Source organism: Monopterus albus, unplaced genomic scaffold (assembly GCF_001952655.1).
Source record: "Monopterus albus unplaced genomic scaffold, M_albus_1.0 scaffold44.1, whole genome shotgun sequence".
Classification (NCBI taxonomy): domain Eukaryota; kingdom Metazoa; phylum Chordata; class Actinopteri; order Synbranchiformes; family Synbranchidae; genus Monopterus; species Monopterus albus.
Window position 1 is genome coordinate 1,912,709 of NW_018127924.1, and position 15,402 is coordinate 1,928,110.

General features: G+C 43.1%; 2 protein-coding genes across 3 annotated transcripts; one reads left to right on the top strand and one right to left on the bottom strand.

The window, feature by feature from the left end:
* Positions 1-3,744: 3,744 nt before the first annotated feature.
* Positions 3,745-13,474, top strand: LOC109960168 (AP-3 complex subunit beta-2-like). Of its 2 annotated transcripts, XM_020600069.1 has the most exons (6): positions 3,745-3,893; positions 3,970-4,265; positions 4,499-4,610; positions 4,987-5,072; positions 6,208-6,336; positions 13,285-13,474. In XM_020600069.1, the coding sequence occupies exons 2-5, from the start codon at positions 4,166-4,168 to the stop codon at positions 6,255-6,257; spliced, it is 348 nt and encodes a 115-aa protein (XP_020455725.1). In that variant the 5' UTR covers positions 3,745-3,893; positions 3,970-4,165; the 3' UTR covers positions 6,258-6,336; positions 13,285-13,474. The 2 variants fall into 2 exon arrangements, with proteins under 2 accessions (XP_020455725.1, XP_020455726.1); XM_020600070.1 differs by lacking the exons at positions 6,208-6,336; positions 13,285-13,474 and adding an exon at positions 5,287-5,377.
* On the bottom strand, positions 7,586-13,291 carry LOC109960166 (uncharacterized). The gene is made up of 2 exons (XM_020600067.1): positions 11,658-13,291; positions 7,586-10,916 (listed from the first exon to the last, which is right to left on the bottom strand). The coding sequence occupies exons 1-2, from the start codon at positions 11,913-11,915 to the stop codon at positions 10,164-10,166; spliced, it is 1,011 nt and encodes a 336-aa protein (XP_020455723.1). The 5' UTR covers positions 11,916-13,291; the 3' UTR covers positions 7,586-10,163.
* Positions 13,475-15,402: the final 1,928 nt, after the last annotated feature.

Consider the following 15,402-nt stretch of genomic DNA (forward strand, 5'->3'; position numbering starts at 1 on the left):
GTGCACGCCTTCCTCGGTGTGGTTTGCTTCTCCATGGTTTCCTTGGGAGGCGTCATAGTGGGGGCCATCTTTGGCATCCTGGGGGCCTTCACTTCCCGTTCCCCCTCACACTTGTGTCATCAAGCCCTTGTTTGTCTTCATCTACAGCTACATGGCTGCTGGGTGACGAAGAGATGACAGTTGACCCGCCCTCTGGATGGATCAGATGCTCTTCCTCTTCTCTGTTGCGTACCCTCTGCTCGTCTGATGAATGTCCGTGTGCGGTTGTCCAACACATGGTCTCTCACCAATGATCAGATTTTTAAAAACTGCCTAAACAGGGTAATATTCAATTAATCTCTATGAAATAAAACACCAGATCTGGAAATAATGTTGCTCAAAGTTCAAATTAAATCAAAATGCTGTACATTAACAGTACTGTGTTCCACTGTATCGGCCAAACAGTAATTAATAAGGGGAAAAACCAGTAGTGTTGTTTTTGGTGCAGCTGAATGCGTGGACTAGAGGCTGGACAAAATCTTTCCATCTGATTTTGTCTTCTTCCTCAAGTGTTCCCAGCATTTCACCAAGTGTCCAGTTGAATCGCTCCAGGGATTGCCACGCGGATGGATGGTAGAGTGTAGTCCTTGTCTTTTTAATCCCCAGCAGTGAGCACAGATCTTTGATCAAGGCTGATTCAACATCACAACACTGGTCGCTGTGCAAATGGAAAAGAGTTTTTTACCATGGTCTTCTCCTTTTGATCTGGTGTAGGAACTGCTACTGCATATTTAGTAAAATGATCAGTCTTCTTTCAGCTCATGCCTTCATCCTGATACACCTCTCACAGGTCTGTATCTTTTCATTCACATCCAAGGTCATACAAGGCCAACCGAACTGTGCATGGACCAAGCCCAACAGCATCATGGAGGCTCTCGAGTGCTGGTTCTGTAGCTCACTGGGGGGACAAGTTGGTAGGAGGGTTCTCCTTGGCTAATTTGTTTCCTATATAGAACCCCACTGATTACGAGCAACTGATCCATTACTCTCAATATTAGTTGGACTTCACATTCTTCTTGCTGTCTTGCTTTGTATGGAAGGTGCTTTCCTGCCTTTACAAGGGCTGTGACTCTGCTGATGACTGGATCTTCTTGTCTCTGCTCTCAAATCTGTGTGGCAGATCCAGTTGAAACCTACAGGAACAGCAGAGTCTTCAATAGCAAGGTTTTGTTATCTTTTCTCTTTTGCAGTGTCGTGACCTTCCTGGATTCCTGCCGTAGCTTGCTGTGGTCTGGTTTCTCTTAACTAACTAGGAAGCGCTGCCACTGCCCTCTGCTGGATTGCTGCAGAAATGACTGCTACACACTAAAAACAGACAAAATCACTCTAGTCAGCCACTCGCGCACCCAGTCTGCTCTTGTTTAATAAAAACCCTTACTCACTACGGGTTATACTCGCTATTTAATTGGGTTCAATAACATTTGAGCGGTGTAGTTTCCACACCGCCGTGACAGATCTTTATGATTCACAGGGGATGTTTGAGCCTTACTTGAAGAGTTTCTACATTTGTTCTACAGATCCAACTCGGACCAAAGTCCTTGAGGTTTATTTTTATCCTATTCTACTCTATTGTTCCTCCAGTTTGACTTGTACTGCTGACCTTTTTTCTTTTATCACTGAATTAATGAATGGCTATTAATTCTCTTAACTGAAGCAAGGCAGTACATTTACAGTATTTTTTTTATCATTGTATTCACTTGGAAAATTGTAAAACTGCAGAATAATCCTAAATATTAAAGACAAATCAGATTCAAGTTGTTACTAAAATTAGTCAAAAGGATTAGAAAACTGAGCTTTGGAATGTTCAAATACACCTCCAGTACATCCCTGTTCTGGGGCTTTCAACCATGTCTCAGGGGCTTCATCAGCATCTGAAATGGGCTCAGTTGCCATGGACCTGTCGATGTTCAGATCTTCCATTATTCTGAACACTCTCCTCTGCCATGTTGGCTTAAAAGTAGAGATCAACAGTTCATTCTTGACTGTGAAAACCTCAGTTGACAAAACAATCATCACTCAATGTCCACTTGACTCACTTTGATTTGATTAGTCTTACAGCCTGAAAGCCCCTGAACAAGCAGGTACAGTAAGTGGAGTGTTTTTAACTGGTTCGTTACCAGGCCAGGTTTCCTATCTTTTGCACCTAACTGGTCTAATTGGACACACAGTGTCACAAATGTTGTGATACTGAGCAATGTGCCTTAATCCATGACATTGTTCCCTCACCTGTTCCTCCTGTTTCATTTGCTTCATCTTAATCAGTACTAGTGCATCATCATGATCGTTACTGATGACTATACTCGCACTAGAGGCATTGTCATATATTTGCTCAGCACATTAGTAAATGTTAATATTGAGTTTTTATTTCTGCAGTATTTACAATTAAGCCTATACATTAAGTATGTTATAGTTGCATAATAGGCAGATATTACGGTAAATAACTGTAAGAATGCTGTGATGAAATTGGGGTTTTATTTTTCTCTGTGATGTCCAAAAGCATCTGGACAAATGTAATTTTTTAGACCCAGAAACCTTCATGTGCCCGTGTGTCATGCTTTCCTGACTTTTTTTTTTTTCTAAAAACCTTTCCTCCCTTTTTCCTCATCTCACCTCCATCCCGATCTTTTCTTTTCTACGTCTGCCAGGTTTTTGCGCTGCTTGAAAGAGTCACAACATTAACGAGTGCGAGTCAGTTAGTGGCAAAGAGCCACACCTCCTCGAGCTTCAACCCACATAGCCGCAAAAAGCCCAAGTGCTTTTTGACATCCTGCCTAATGTTGTTACTGTTCTGTGCTTAGCTCAGCCAAAGCTACCTGAAACACAACACCCTCTTCCTCAGTCACTACTGTACCATTAAAGAAGCGATACTTTTAGTAGGTGTGGTCTTTTGACACATGGTGATGCATTAGCAGCCATGTGGGTTTGAAGATGATCACACTCATTAGCTACTTAATGAGTTTGGTCATAGAGAGACTCTTTTCTAATGTGGGAAGATAGTCACCACTCCTGAGAGACATCGCTTCTCCTAATGGACCTGCTCCTTTTACTAAAAGAAAGAAAACCATTTCTGTAACTGGTCATGAAGGCATCACCTGGTGCTGACCTCTATCTGTGGGGGGGGGAAAAAAGACTCCATACAAGCTCAGGTGAATCTGTTGTCTGATATCAGATCTAAAAGCAGATCTGCAGCAGGGATGGATGGCTTCGTTTGGCTGCATCACGCCCACGCAGAGTCATTCAAGACCTTGCTACTGTACTGTATTCTGCCCACATCTCTGCTTCTGTCTGAGGGGTTTTCATGAGATTGAGCTGACGTCTTGCTGTTTGAACTGTTTGCTAGGTGCCTGAAAGGACCGAATGCAGCAGCCGAGAGAAGAGGAAGAAGAAGAAAGTGGAGAAGCTGTTCTACTCGGACTCAGGGGGGTGAGTCTGGGCCGACAGAGCTCGCTGACAGTGGTATCTTTCAGGGGATGCTGGCTCCTTAGTGTCCACCACAGATGTTTGTCAATGTGAATATTAAAACTAGGACAATGTCCTTTAAAGCAGTGGTTCCCAAACCTTTTCTGCTGCCCCCCCAATCACCATACATGTCGGTTACATGTTGCAACACCCCCCCGACTTAACTTGGTGTAAAGTAACTGACCTCCTCTCCCTCTGAATGCAAGGCCACAGGGTCTTGAAAAATAAAAAGGAATTTGCAGCGGCAGCTGCAGTATTGAAGGGAGCGGCTCAGGATCAGAGAGTGAAGAGACCTCTGGGCTCCAGGCTCTGAGTCTGAGGAAGAGGAGGAGGATAAAGAGGAGAAGGACGAGAAGAAAAAAGGAATTTAAGAAGCCAGTGCAGGAAAGCAAAAGGTAGCAGATGCTTCTGTGTTTAGTGTTTTAACTCTGGGATCCTATTGGCACCTCTGACCTTTGATTTGTTCTCCAGTGAGCAGAGCAGTCAAGAAGAGCAAAGGAAACATGAGAGGAAGAGTAACTCAGAATCTGAATCTGACGAGGAGGAGAGCGAGTCTGAAAGCAGCCAATCGGAGTCTGGAGACTGAGTTTGAGGCAGAAGCCAAAATGTCGACAACCTCCTTTGCCGACAGCCGTTCAGCCCTGATGCAAACCCGGTGGCTGTGTAGATGGAGTTCACCATTAACACCACCTCTGACACCAAGAAGCTTCACGTGGAGGAGGCGAAGCTGCAGTCTGGGATGAGGGTCAAAGAGTTCCCAAAGATTGGTGAGTGACAGGCTGAATAGGTCCAAAGAGGCCTGAATGTGATGAATGGAATAAACTGCAAACTGATGATCTGATTGCAGAGCCTTACCATCTATTTGGATAAAGTCTAAGTGTGGTGCTGAATGCAAGACCACAGGGTCTTGAAAAATAAAAAGGAATTTGCACAACAAATATCACAGCAATCTGACCATCTGGTGTTAGTACCTCTTGTCTTGTCTTCTTCTTGTCCACAGCTATACTGGCAGCCATGGGGACCATTAATGTCTACACCAAAGTTATTAGAAATAGAGTATATCTGTCCAGTATTGATTTAGCTGTGGACCAAAGTCTGGGACTGACAGAGAGGTGAGACAGCCACAGCTTTTGATTTCTGTGACTCAACAAGCAGAAAACTTCCGGCTATGGTGAGATGGATTCCATGTTGGAATGCAGACTGCTTGTGTCACCACCTTGCAGCCGTCCTACTGTGCTGGGTGGAAACAGAAACAGAAGGGCTGCTAAAAACGCACTATCTCATCAATTTTAAATGGCACTCATTTTGTTTTACATGCTAGTTTTGCATGTGTGCACAGTTCAAGTGAAGTAGTGGATTGACCTCACAGTCATGCCATCCTACCAGAATTTGTGCAGTGAGGAAACGAACAAAACAGTAGTGACTATTGAATCAGAATAATAATTCCTAAAGCTGCAATTTTTTTTTTTTGTCTCTCTCCATTTTTAGCACTAACACCAGGAAATTCTTTGTGTTGATCCAGCGACCGGTTGGGGAGCTGATGAGGCCTGTCATCTTGACAGAGAATGAGCAAGGTGAGTGACAAAAAGAACTGAAATTCATACTGAGTATAAAACAGAAAGCCTTCCTACCATCACATTAAACCCAATGGGAGAAGGGAGAAGGTTTCCAAACTTTCATTAACACACATAAAATTACACACACATTAGACACACTCTCTAATGACTCCTATTGCCTCCCCCTTCCTTCCTCTTCTTCTTGTTAATCAACACTTTACTACATCTCCAGGTCTTTAGCCGCAGACAAACTCACCTGTGCTAACCTGCTTCTTAGAATGGCCGCTCACAATCTGCTCCATCGGGAATGACTGGACATGTTCATCCACTGATCCTGTTTTCCTCATCTTTGAGCACCATGTGAACTAAAATAATAACATCAGGCTCAGAGCAGCGCTCCATCGTGTGCCCCGTTGTTCATCTCTCTGCTATCTGAGCTTTCAAACGGCTAAAGTGAACTTCTGAATCTGAAGAGTATTGCCCACAGTGTCACACTATGCTTTTTTTTTGTCTCGTTTGTTTACTCAAGCCAGTAAGCACAGATTAACTTATGTGACTTGCAGGTAAAAGGACAGTTTGAAGTCAGTGATAAAACCAGGTCATATTTGTTTCTTTGGCCACTGGGTGCAGGGGAAACAAGCTGTGAATTTCACTAGTTTGATATAGCAAACTTGTTAACAAGCATTTGCTAATTTGCACATCCAGCGGTTACAGAGCAACATTATTGTTCATGTAGAGTTGGGTTTTTGGCCACGTGACAGATAGAAGTTCAGCATTTACTCTCTCAGCTCTGAGTTTCCCATCAAATATTTGCATTAAGCAACATTTTGTAATTGATGTATAAAGTATTACATCAATATCATACAGGACAATAGGAAATGCCTGTGGTGATGCAGAAATCCATGGTAGTTTTAGGACACACATCTATATTTAGTACTCTGCATGTGTGTAGCTGGTAGATATCCTGAAAATAATACATTTTATTTTGCAGCACTGTAATGAGTCCCCACATTGACACTGTCCAAGCAGCACCGTGATGTATTGTTGTATCATTAATAACTCTTTTGTTTTTTGCTACTGGGAGAGAGAAAATGAGCAGGATCTAACCTGAGAGTATTCCAGTCTGACCAGTGCTCTGCTCCCACTCCTGCAGGTCAGCTGATGGGTATGAATGAGATCACAGAGACGCTGACTCTGGCATAAAGTGTCGAAATGAACACGCCAGGGTTACCGCCGCCGCCAACCTCAGCAGAGTCCCCTGTGGTTCAGATAAACAGTGCAGGTGAGAAAGTTGTAAAGATAGGATTGTGAAGCCAGTTTTATGTCAACCGTGACTTTTCAAAAATGCTGACTTAAAGTGCCCACATCTGTTGGAATACTGCACTGGTTTTAAAACTGTTACATCACAAGGCCTTTAATATTTCAGAAGTTCTTCTGAGCAAAACTCCAAAGGCTCCAGAAAGCACAAAGCTACAGATAAGCACATCCAACAGTCTAGCAATGAACAAAGGGAACAGACCAGTATACACTGATCAGCCACATCATCTGACCTGTTGAGTCATCTGGACCTCACACGACCCCTGACAGTATCCCCTGGTATCTGACACCAAAACCCTTTTAGACATGCACTGCAACCCTAGACGTCACCCAGAGAAGCTGGATGTGTGAACACATATGTCCGAATCATTTGGCCTGGACATTAAACAGAATTTACCCTGCCAGCTCCATAATACAAAATCTGTGTGCACGTGTGAATAGAGCAGCTTTTTGTCCAGGGATACACACCGAGCATGTCTGTGCCTACGAAAATGTCTCACTGGAGACCTGATGAGACCTGGCAACTTCTCACATCAAGGGTTGATGCTGCATGTTGTCAAACAAATTCAAGGAACAGCAAGAGACCCCGTTGTGTATGCCCACTATATAAACAGGTTACGTGGCTGTATGACATGAAGCCACATGTTGCTGGCCCACCCACCGCACATGCTCTCAAGGTGTTAACTCCCCCAAAGTTAAATCCTTAAAAGTCTGACCTTGGCTCTGGGCCGGGCATCTGTGACAAGTTCTTTGTAAGTGTACCACTGCCTGCCGTTGTGGCTGAACTGGATGTAAAAACTAGACACAAATGTGCTAAACACACCACCACCCTGGGTTAACACACCTACACAAGGGTAGAGAGATTTAATGTATTAAATTATTTTGCTGATATACAGTACACAATTTAACGGAATTCATTTTTACACAACATACAAAGCAGTATTTCAGTCTGTAGTTGTTCAAAAGGGCTTGCATGAATGTTTACCAGTGATGTTGTATGGTTTCAGCAGATCTATCTGTAGATATGGGCCTTGTGGGTTGCTAGTGTGTCCCTCAGGGCTCTGCTGTGGTAGGTTGTTATACTCCTCAGGTTCTGGGCTCCACCCCTGCAAATAACATATGGGAGAATGCACCTGGTGTTCATGCTGCTCAACATTGTACTGAGAATCTACAGTTTTACTTTGAGGGTATGCTTAGGCAAGGTGTCTTTTTGACCATAAAATATTTCAGATAGAACGGGTTGAAGCTGTTCAAAGGTGATGTTCTCGTTGTTCATTTCTGCAATTATCCATTTATGTGTCAACATGTTTTGAATATCCAAGACCAAGTCTCCTGAATACTTTTCACAGTCACTGTGGGCCACTCTGGGTTTTTTGGGTTTTGTCTTGCAGCAACAAAGTGTTTCTGACTCTGATATTCAGCAGTTACCTGAGAGATGTCTTTAGCAACAGCTTCAATCTTCCCATAACAGTCCACCTGTAGCTGCTCATACTCATGGTCTGGCACATCTCTTACAAGAGTTTCTGTGATGGCTTCCGCCGCTTTGCCTAGTATTTCTCCAATAAGTTCAGTTCTCTTCACAAGGTTACCCTCTTTCAGGGAGATTAATGGTCTTATCCTGGGAATGGCTGGTCTGCACAGCATGTATGTCCTCCGTGATATCCCCTCTAACACAGTACAGGCATGGATAATCATCTCATTTAGTTCATTAGGCCAAACCATAGGACGAAATATATATGACTTAGAGTCCTTCATCAAGTATGGATGTAAATGTTTTGGGGCTCTTTTAGCACATTTAGGAATCAAGCGTACAAGGTTTGATATGCCGGCACCCAGAAATTCGCTTAGGCCCTCATCTATACCAGGTATACAATTAATGACCATCTTAACCCAACCGGCAATGAGATCATTGCCGATCTCATGTAGTTCATCATGCCAATCAGACTTAGATTCCTCCTTCATGTCCGAACGTAATAATAGTAGGAGTCTTCCAGCTACAAGATCTGACATTCTGGTAGCCTGTGATTCGCTTAGCTTCTTTTTGACCATAAAATATTTCAGATAGAACGGGTTGAAGCTGTTCAAAGGTGATGTTCTCGTTGTTCATTTCTGCAATTATCCATTTATGTGTCAACATGTTTTGAATATCCAAGACCAAGTCTCCTGAATACTTTTCACAGTCACTGTGGGCCACTCTGGGTTTTTTGGGTTTTGTCTTGCAGCAACAAAGTGTTTCTGACTCTGATATTCAGCAGTTACCTGAGAGATGTCTTTAGCAACAGCTTCAATCTTCCCATAACAGTCCACCTGTAGCTGCTCATACTCATGGTCTGGCACATCTCTTACAAGAGTTTCTGTGATGGCTTCCGCCGCTTTGCCTAGTATTTCTCCAATAAGTTCAGTTCTCTTCACAAGGTTACCCTCTTTCAGGGAGATTAATGGTCTTATCCTGGGAATGGCTGGTCTGCACAGCATGTATGTCCTCCGTGATATCCCCTCTAACACAGTACAGGCATGGATAATCATCTCATTTAGTTCATTAGGCCAAACCATAGGACGAAATATATATGACTTAGAGTCCTTCATCAAGTATGGATGTAAATGTTTTGGGGCTCTTTTAGCACATTTAGGAATCAAGCGTACAAGGTTTGATATGCCGGCACCCAGAAATTCGCTTAGGCCCTCATCTATACCAGGTATACAATTAATGACCATCTTAACCCAACCGGCAATGAGATCATTGCCGATCTCATGTAGTTCATCATGCCAATCAGACTTAGATTCCTCCTTCATGTCCGAACGTAATAATAGTAGGAGTCTTCCAGCTACAAGATCTGACATTCTGGTAGCCTGTGATTCGCTTAGCTTCTTTTTGACCATAAAATATTTCAGATAGAACGGGTTGAAGCTGTTCAAAGGTGATGTTCTCGTTGTTCATTTCTGCAATTATCCATTTATGTGTCAACATGTTTTGAATATCCAAGACCAAGTCTCCTGAATACTTTTCACAGTCACTGTGGGCCACTCTGGGTTTTTTGGGTTTTGTCTTGCAGCAACAAAGTGTTTCTGACTCTGATATTCAGCAGTTACCTGAGAGATGTCTTTAGCAACAGCTTCAATCTTCCCATAACAGTCCACCTGTAGCTGCTCATACTCATGGTCTGGCACATCTCTTACAAGAGTTTCTGTGATGGCTTCCGCCGCTTTGCCTAGTATTTCTCCAATAAGTTCAGTTCTCTTCACAAGGTTACCCTCTTTCAGGGAGATTAATGGTCTTATCCTGGGAATGGCTGGTCTGCACAGCATGTATGTCCTCCGTGATATCCCCTCTAACACAGTACAGGCATGGATAATCATCTCATTTAGTTCATTAGGCCAAACCATAGGACGAAATATATATGACTTAGAGTCCTTCATCAAGTATGGATGTAAATGTTTTGGGGCTCTTTTAGCACATTTAGGAATCAAGCGTACAAGGTTTGATATGCCGGCACCCAGAAATTCGCTTAGGCCCTCATCTATACCAGGTATACAATTAATGACCATCTTAACCCAACCGGCAATGAGATCATTGCCGATCTCATGTAGTTCATCATGCCAATCAGACTTAGATTCCTCCTTCATGTCCGAACGTAATAATAGTAGGAGTCTTCCAGCTACAAGATCTGACATTCTGGTAGCCTGTGATTCGCTTAGCTTCTTTTTGACCATAAAATATTTCAGATAGAACGGGTTGAAGCTGTTCAAAGGTGATGTTCTCGTTGTTCATTTCTGCAATTATCCATTTATGTGTCAACATGTTTTGAATATCCAAGACCAAGTCTCCTGAATACTTTTCACAGTCACTGTGGGCCACTCTGGGTTTTTTGGGTTTTGTCTTGCAGCAACAAAGTGTTTCTGACTCTGATATTCAGCAGTTACCTGAGAGATGTCTTTAGCAACAGCTTCAATCTTCCCATAACAGTCCACCTGTAGCTGCTCATACTCATGGTCTGGCACATCTCTTACAAGAGTTTCTGTGATGGCTTCCGCCGCTTTGCCTAGTATTTCTCCAATAAGTTCAGTTCTCTTCACAAGGTTACCCTCTTTCAGGGAGATTAATGGTCTTATCCTGGGAATGGCTGGTCTGCACAGCATGTATGTCCTCCGTGATATCCCCTCTAACACAGTACAGGCATGGATAATCATCTCATTTAGTTCATTAGGCCAAACCATAGGACGAAATATATATGACTTAGAGTCCTTCATCAAGTATGGATGTAAATGTTTTGGGGCTCTTTTAGCACATTTAGGAATCAAGCGTACAAGGTTTGATATGCCGGCACCCAGAAATTCGCTTAGGCCCTCATCTATACCAGGTATACAATTAATGACCATCTTAACCCAACCGGCAATGAGATCATTGCCGATCTCATGTAGTTCATCATGCCAATCAGACTTAGATTCCTCCTTCATGTCCGAACGTAATAATAGTAGGAGTCTTCCAGCTACAAGATCTGACATTCTGGTAGCCTGTGATTCGCTTAGCTTCTTTTTGACCATAAAATATTTCAGATAGAACGGGTTGAAGCTGTTCAAAGGTGATGTTCTCGTTGTTCATTTCTGCAATTATCCATTTATGTGTCAACATGTTTTGAATATCCAAGACCAAGTCTCCTGAATACTTTTCACAGTCACTGTGGGCCACTCTGGGTTTTTTGGGTTTTGTCTTGCAGCAACAAAGTGTTTCTGACTCTGATATTCAGCAGTTACCTGAGAGATGTGTTTAGCAACAGCTTCAATCTTCCCATAACAGTCCACCTGTAGCTGCTCATACTCATGGTCTGGCACATCTCTTACAAGAGTTTCTGTGATGGCTTCCGCCGCTTTGCATAGTATTTCTCCAATAAGTTCAGTTCTCTTCACAAGGTTACCCTCTTTCAGGGAGATTAATGGTCTTATCCTGGGAATGGCTGGTCTGCACAGCATGTATGTCCTCCGTGATATCCCCTCTAACACAGTACAGGCATGGAGAATCATCTCATTTAGTTCATTAGGCCGAACCATAGGACGTAATATATATGACTTAGAGTCCTTCGTCAAGTATGGATGTAAGTGTTTTGGGGCTCTTTTAGTACATTTAGGAATCAAGCGTACAAGGTTTGACATTCTTAGGTCAGACTTAGATTCCTCCTCCATGTCCGAATGTAATAATAGTAGGAGTCTTCCAGCTTCTTTATGAATAATGCATACAAGGTCTGACATTCTGGCAGCCTGTGATTCCCTTAGCTTCTTTTTGACCATAAAATAAGAAAAACTCTTAGTGAGTATTTCAGATAGAATGGGTTGAAGCTGTTCAAAGGTGATGTTCTCGTTGTTCATTTCTGCAATTATCCATTTATGTGTCAACATGTTTTGAATATCCAAGACCAAGTCTGCAATCAAAACTTCAGTGGCAACCTGAAAAGGCGTGTTCCATTCATCTCCTGTTAACTTTCTCACCTGTTCTACTGTCAGGCTCTTAAACATGGATATCATCCACTCTAGAACATCAGACTTCTCCATTTCTTGCAGTAAACTCTGGTAGTTTAGTTCTTTTGCAATCTTTCGATATAAATGAGACAGTAAGGCAGTATGGCAGCTCTTGTGATTTAGCACCTTTGATCATCGTGACGTCAGTGTCCAGACCAGTTACTGAAAGCTTGCTTACGCGCATGCGCATGCCTGGCAGCGGTTGCTACGTCGAATGTTTTCTCATTATAGTTTGTGTTTACAACGTGAGCGCCGCATGATCACTATTGTTTACCACTGCTGCCAGGGTACATGGCTATAATACTGGGTCCTTCTATAACTGAGAAACGTGATATGATTGAGTGATTCCGTGTTCATGTGTGAGCCAAATAATTGAGCTTCATAGCATTAACGCTGGTATATTTTACGAAGGTTAGACACGCTACCGTTCTCACTACTGTACTTTGAGACAAGATTGCACTTTGCCTTTTGCAGTAAAATGATAATAGCCACTGTGGCCAACTTGGCTGCTACATCCGCTGGATGGCTACGGCTGGATCCATTTTTGCTACAGCAGCAGCCATGTTGGGCGTAGGTATTCAAAAACGTGTTAGATTACATGTATGAATTAATATGGTACTCTTGTGTATTAAACATTGTGGCTGTTCTCAGGACTTGGTCACTAAACTGTTGAAGCTGCAGTGAAGAAGGTGCCTCTCAGGGAGGAGTCTCATTCCCACCTCTTCATGGCCTACGCTGGCCTTAGCTTCATGGCTAATAATGCTGGGTCCTTCTGCATACCTCCTGAAGAATGCCATGCAGTTGATGAAATTATGGTGCCATTCAATGGAAAATCTCATCTATGTGGAAAACCTCATAAATGGGGTTTCAAGATGTGGGGATGTGCTGGACAAAGTGGCTTTCTTTATGGCTTTAATGCTTGTCAAGATGCAGAAAATCCAGACAGAAAAGTCTGAAGTTGGTGTTATAGGAGAAGTTGTGCTGAAAATGACAGCACTTGCAGCAGGAAAAAAAATCACAAGGTCTTTGCGGACAACTACTTTACATCAGTTTTCCTGGTGCAACACCTGAAAGAGGAATCCACTACACTGGCACGATCCGGATGAACAGGGGGAAAGACTGCACCATGATGGATGGAAAAAGAAATGAAGAAAAATGGAAGAGGGTCAAATGAACCAGGACAACAACATCATTGTCAGATGGTACGACAACAAAGCAGTGAACCTGATTTCCACTTTTGCTGGCATTGAGCCTGTGGGAAATGTGAAAGGCTGGGATCACAAACCCAAAACTCACATAATGGTTCCCAGACCAGCCATTGTTGAAACATATAACTGTCAGTTCTGCTAGGCACCACCTGCCCCTCTCCCCATGTTTCTCTTTCTTTTTTTCTCTCTCACAGGTCCTGGCTCCAGTGGTGTACACAGCTGGGGCACATCCACCGGATCAGCGGCTCCCAGGGTGCGACACGGCTGAGGCACATCACCTAATTACCCACTCCCTTTCTTAAGGTGCTGGCAAACGCTCTCTTGTTGCCAGTATGTTGAGGTTCTCATCTCTACTCTTGGCTTCGCTACAATTCGCTGAGAGGCGTCCAGTACCTTGGCTTTCTTTCCCTCGCTCAAGTAAGACTGTTTAATTGTTTTCCTGACTTTACAAGTCGACCACTCCTTGTGGTTTTGTTTTGCCTCCTGCGCTCCAGTGGCCACATTGCTGGTGTATTTCCACCTGAGTGCTCTGCCTCCAGCCTCGTCGTCGGTGCCCGTCTGGCTCCGGTGTAGACACTCACCTTCTCTGAGTCTCCGGCCAACCTAGTTTTCCTCGCCCGCCCGACGACGCCTTCTCCCGGTGTCCAGCTACGGCCCTCACCTCTGCATCTCCCACCTCCCGGCTCATCTCCACACAGCTCTGTGTGTTTCCTCAGTGAGCAGAGGACCAAGACCAAAGTGAAGCAGCTGGAACCCCTGCCCCAGGTGAGCAGCCTATAGGACAAGCCCCCCCCCCGTCTAAATTCCCCGTGTAAGACCTGTTACAGTATATAACAGTATGAGTGAAAGGAGTCAGTGCCATGTGAACTTGCAGTCACAGGAGTAGATCACACTTCTCTGCTTCCCCATTTCAGCTTCAATCCCTCATGGAAACACTGTCAGATCTAACAATATTGTACGAAGGCAGGAAATCACTTAAATTCATTTTACTGCATCCTTTGTTGCCTTGGAAACTAGTTGGGGAAAATGTGCAGATCTGCAGCTGTTTAATCGCCCCACCCTTCATACCCACAGCACAAAGTGATAATAAGCCTGATCGAAAACTCTTTCTACTGGTGGATTTTTCCTGTTTGAAAAAATGTTGTTTACTGTAGACACCTCAGATGGAAACTGCAGCATTTGTGAACTAGTATCATTACCACTGGGCATAATAACATTTAAATTGCTAGAGCCTTTTGCTCTTAGTTTGGGATTATTAGTTTATAAAAATTTCTATCCACAAACCTGCCTGTTTGTAGCTTTTTTTTTTTTTAAGCTAGTTTATATTTCACCTGCCTGCTCCTTTTTTGATTTGGTTGTTTTGCTGTTTTTTGTAGTGAGTAATTTAACACCTGGCTGAGAGGCTGCATTACCCACTTGGGCTAGCGTTGTCATAAATACAGTGGTGTTGATCTATGCATCGTTTTTCTGTACAAACGGAACAAAACAAACTAGACGGCACTCAAGAGAGTGCAAGCCTCTGCCAAGGCAGATCAGTTTCCCCAAAATGCCATTACACCTAAAAGCAATATTCCTTGCGCTTGACCCTCATAATATTCCTTAACTGTGAAAACCTGCCCCTAGCATTTGGAATCGCACTAATATCATTAGTATTTTGAAAGTTATTTAAGAAAATCATACTGCATTTCACTTCTGGCAGTTTTCTTCTAGCGCAGCAACTGTTGAAGATACGTCAAGTGAGGTCACTGAGGACTCTTTATTCCAAAATGTAAATATCTAAAATGTATTACCTGCTCTTTTTTAGCTGTGTTGCCAGTTACCGGACATTAGGTTTACATGAAATGGAAAAGGGTGAAGCAGGTCTTCTGTTAGATAAGAGAGCAGCAAAGGCAATTATCTAGTGTGTCTGAAAATGCCACTGATCAGTACTTCATCATTCAGTTAGACTAGAGCTGCAGCAGCAACTCTGTCTAACCACTCATAGCAGTTTTGGCAGAATCTTTCAGTGCTGTTTGTGTTGCAGTAGAGTGGAGACGTCAGTCAGGCGAGGATTCTGCTGTTAAATGTGTGATCTGACTTGTCTGTCGCAGTCGCTTCTGACAGAGGTGACAGACAAACATGGCCAGAGAGTTACATGTAGCCTATGTGCAGAAAGGCAGCTGTTAGAAGCCCAACATATCAAAAAAATAGCCAGAACATTTTAATTTTTTGGAACTGAGATGTTTATTAAACCCTTTAACAAAATCCAAAATATAATTCATGATTCAAAAATCAAGATTCACGATTTTTATTTGCCATATATGCATAGACAG

Coding starts and splice junctions, on each gene's coding strand:
- LOC109960166 (XM_020600067.1), bottom strand. CDS start 11,915: ATGGAGAAGTCTGATGTTCTAGAGTGGATGATATCCATGTTTAAGAGC. Junction 10,917..11,657: donor TCACTAAGAGTTTTTCTTAT/TTTATGGTCAAA, acceptor TATCTGAAATAT/TTTATGGTCAAAAAGAAGCT.
- LOC109960168 (XM_020600069.1), top strand. CDS start 4,166: ATGGAGTTCACCATTAACACCACCTCTGACACCAAGAAGCTTCACGTG. Junction 4,611..4,986: donor AGTCTGGGACTGACAGAGAG/GTGAGACAGCCA, acceptor CTCCATTTTTAG/CACTAACACCAGGAAATTCT. Junction 5,073..6,207: donor CTTGACAGAGAATGAGCAAG/GTGAGTGACAAA, acceptor CCACTCCTGCAG/GTCAGCTGATGGGTATGAAT.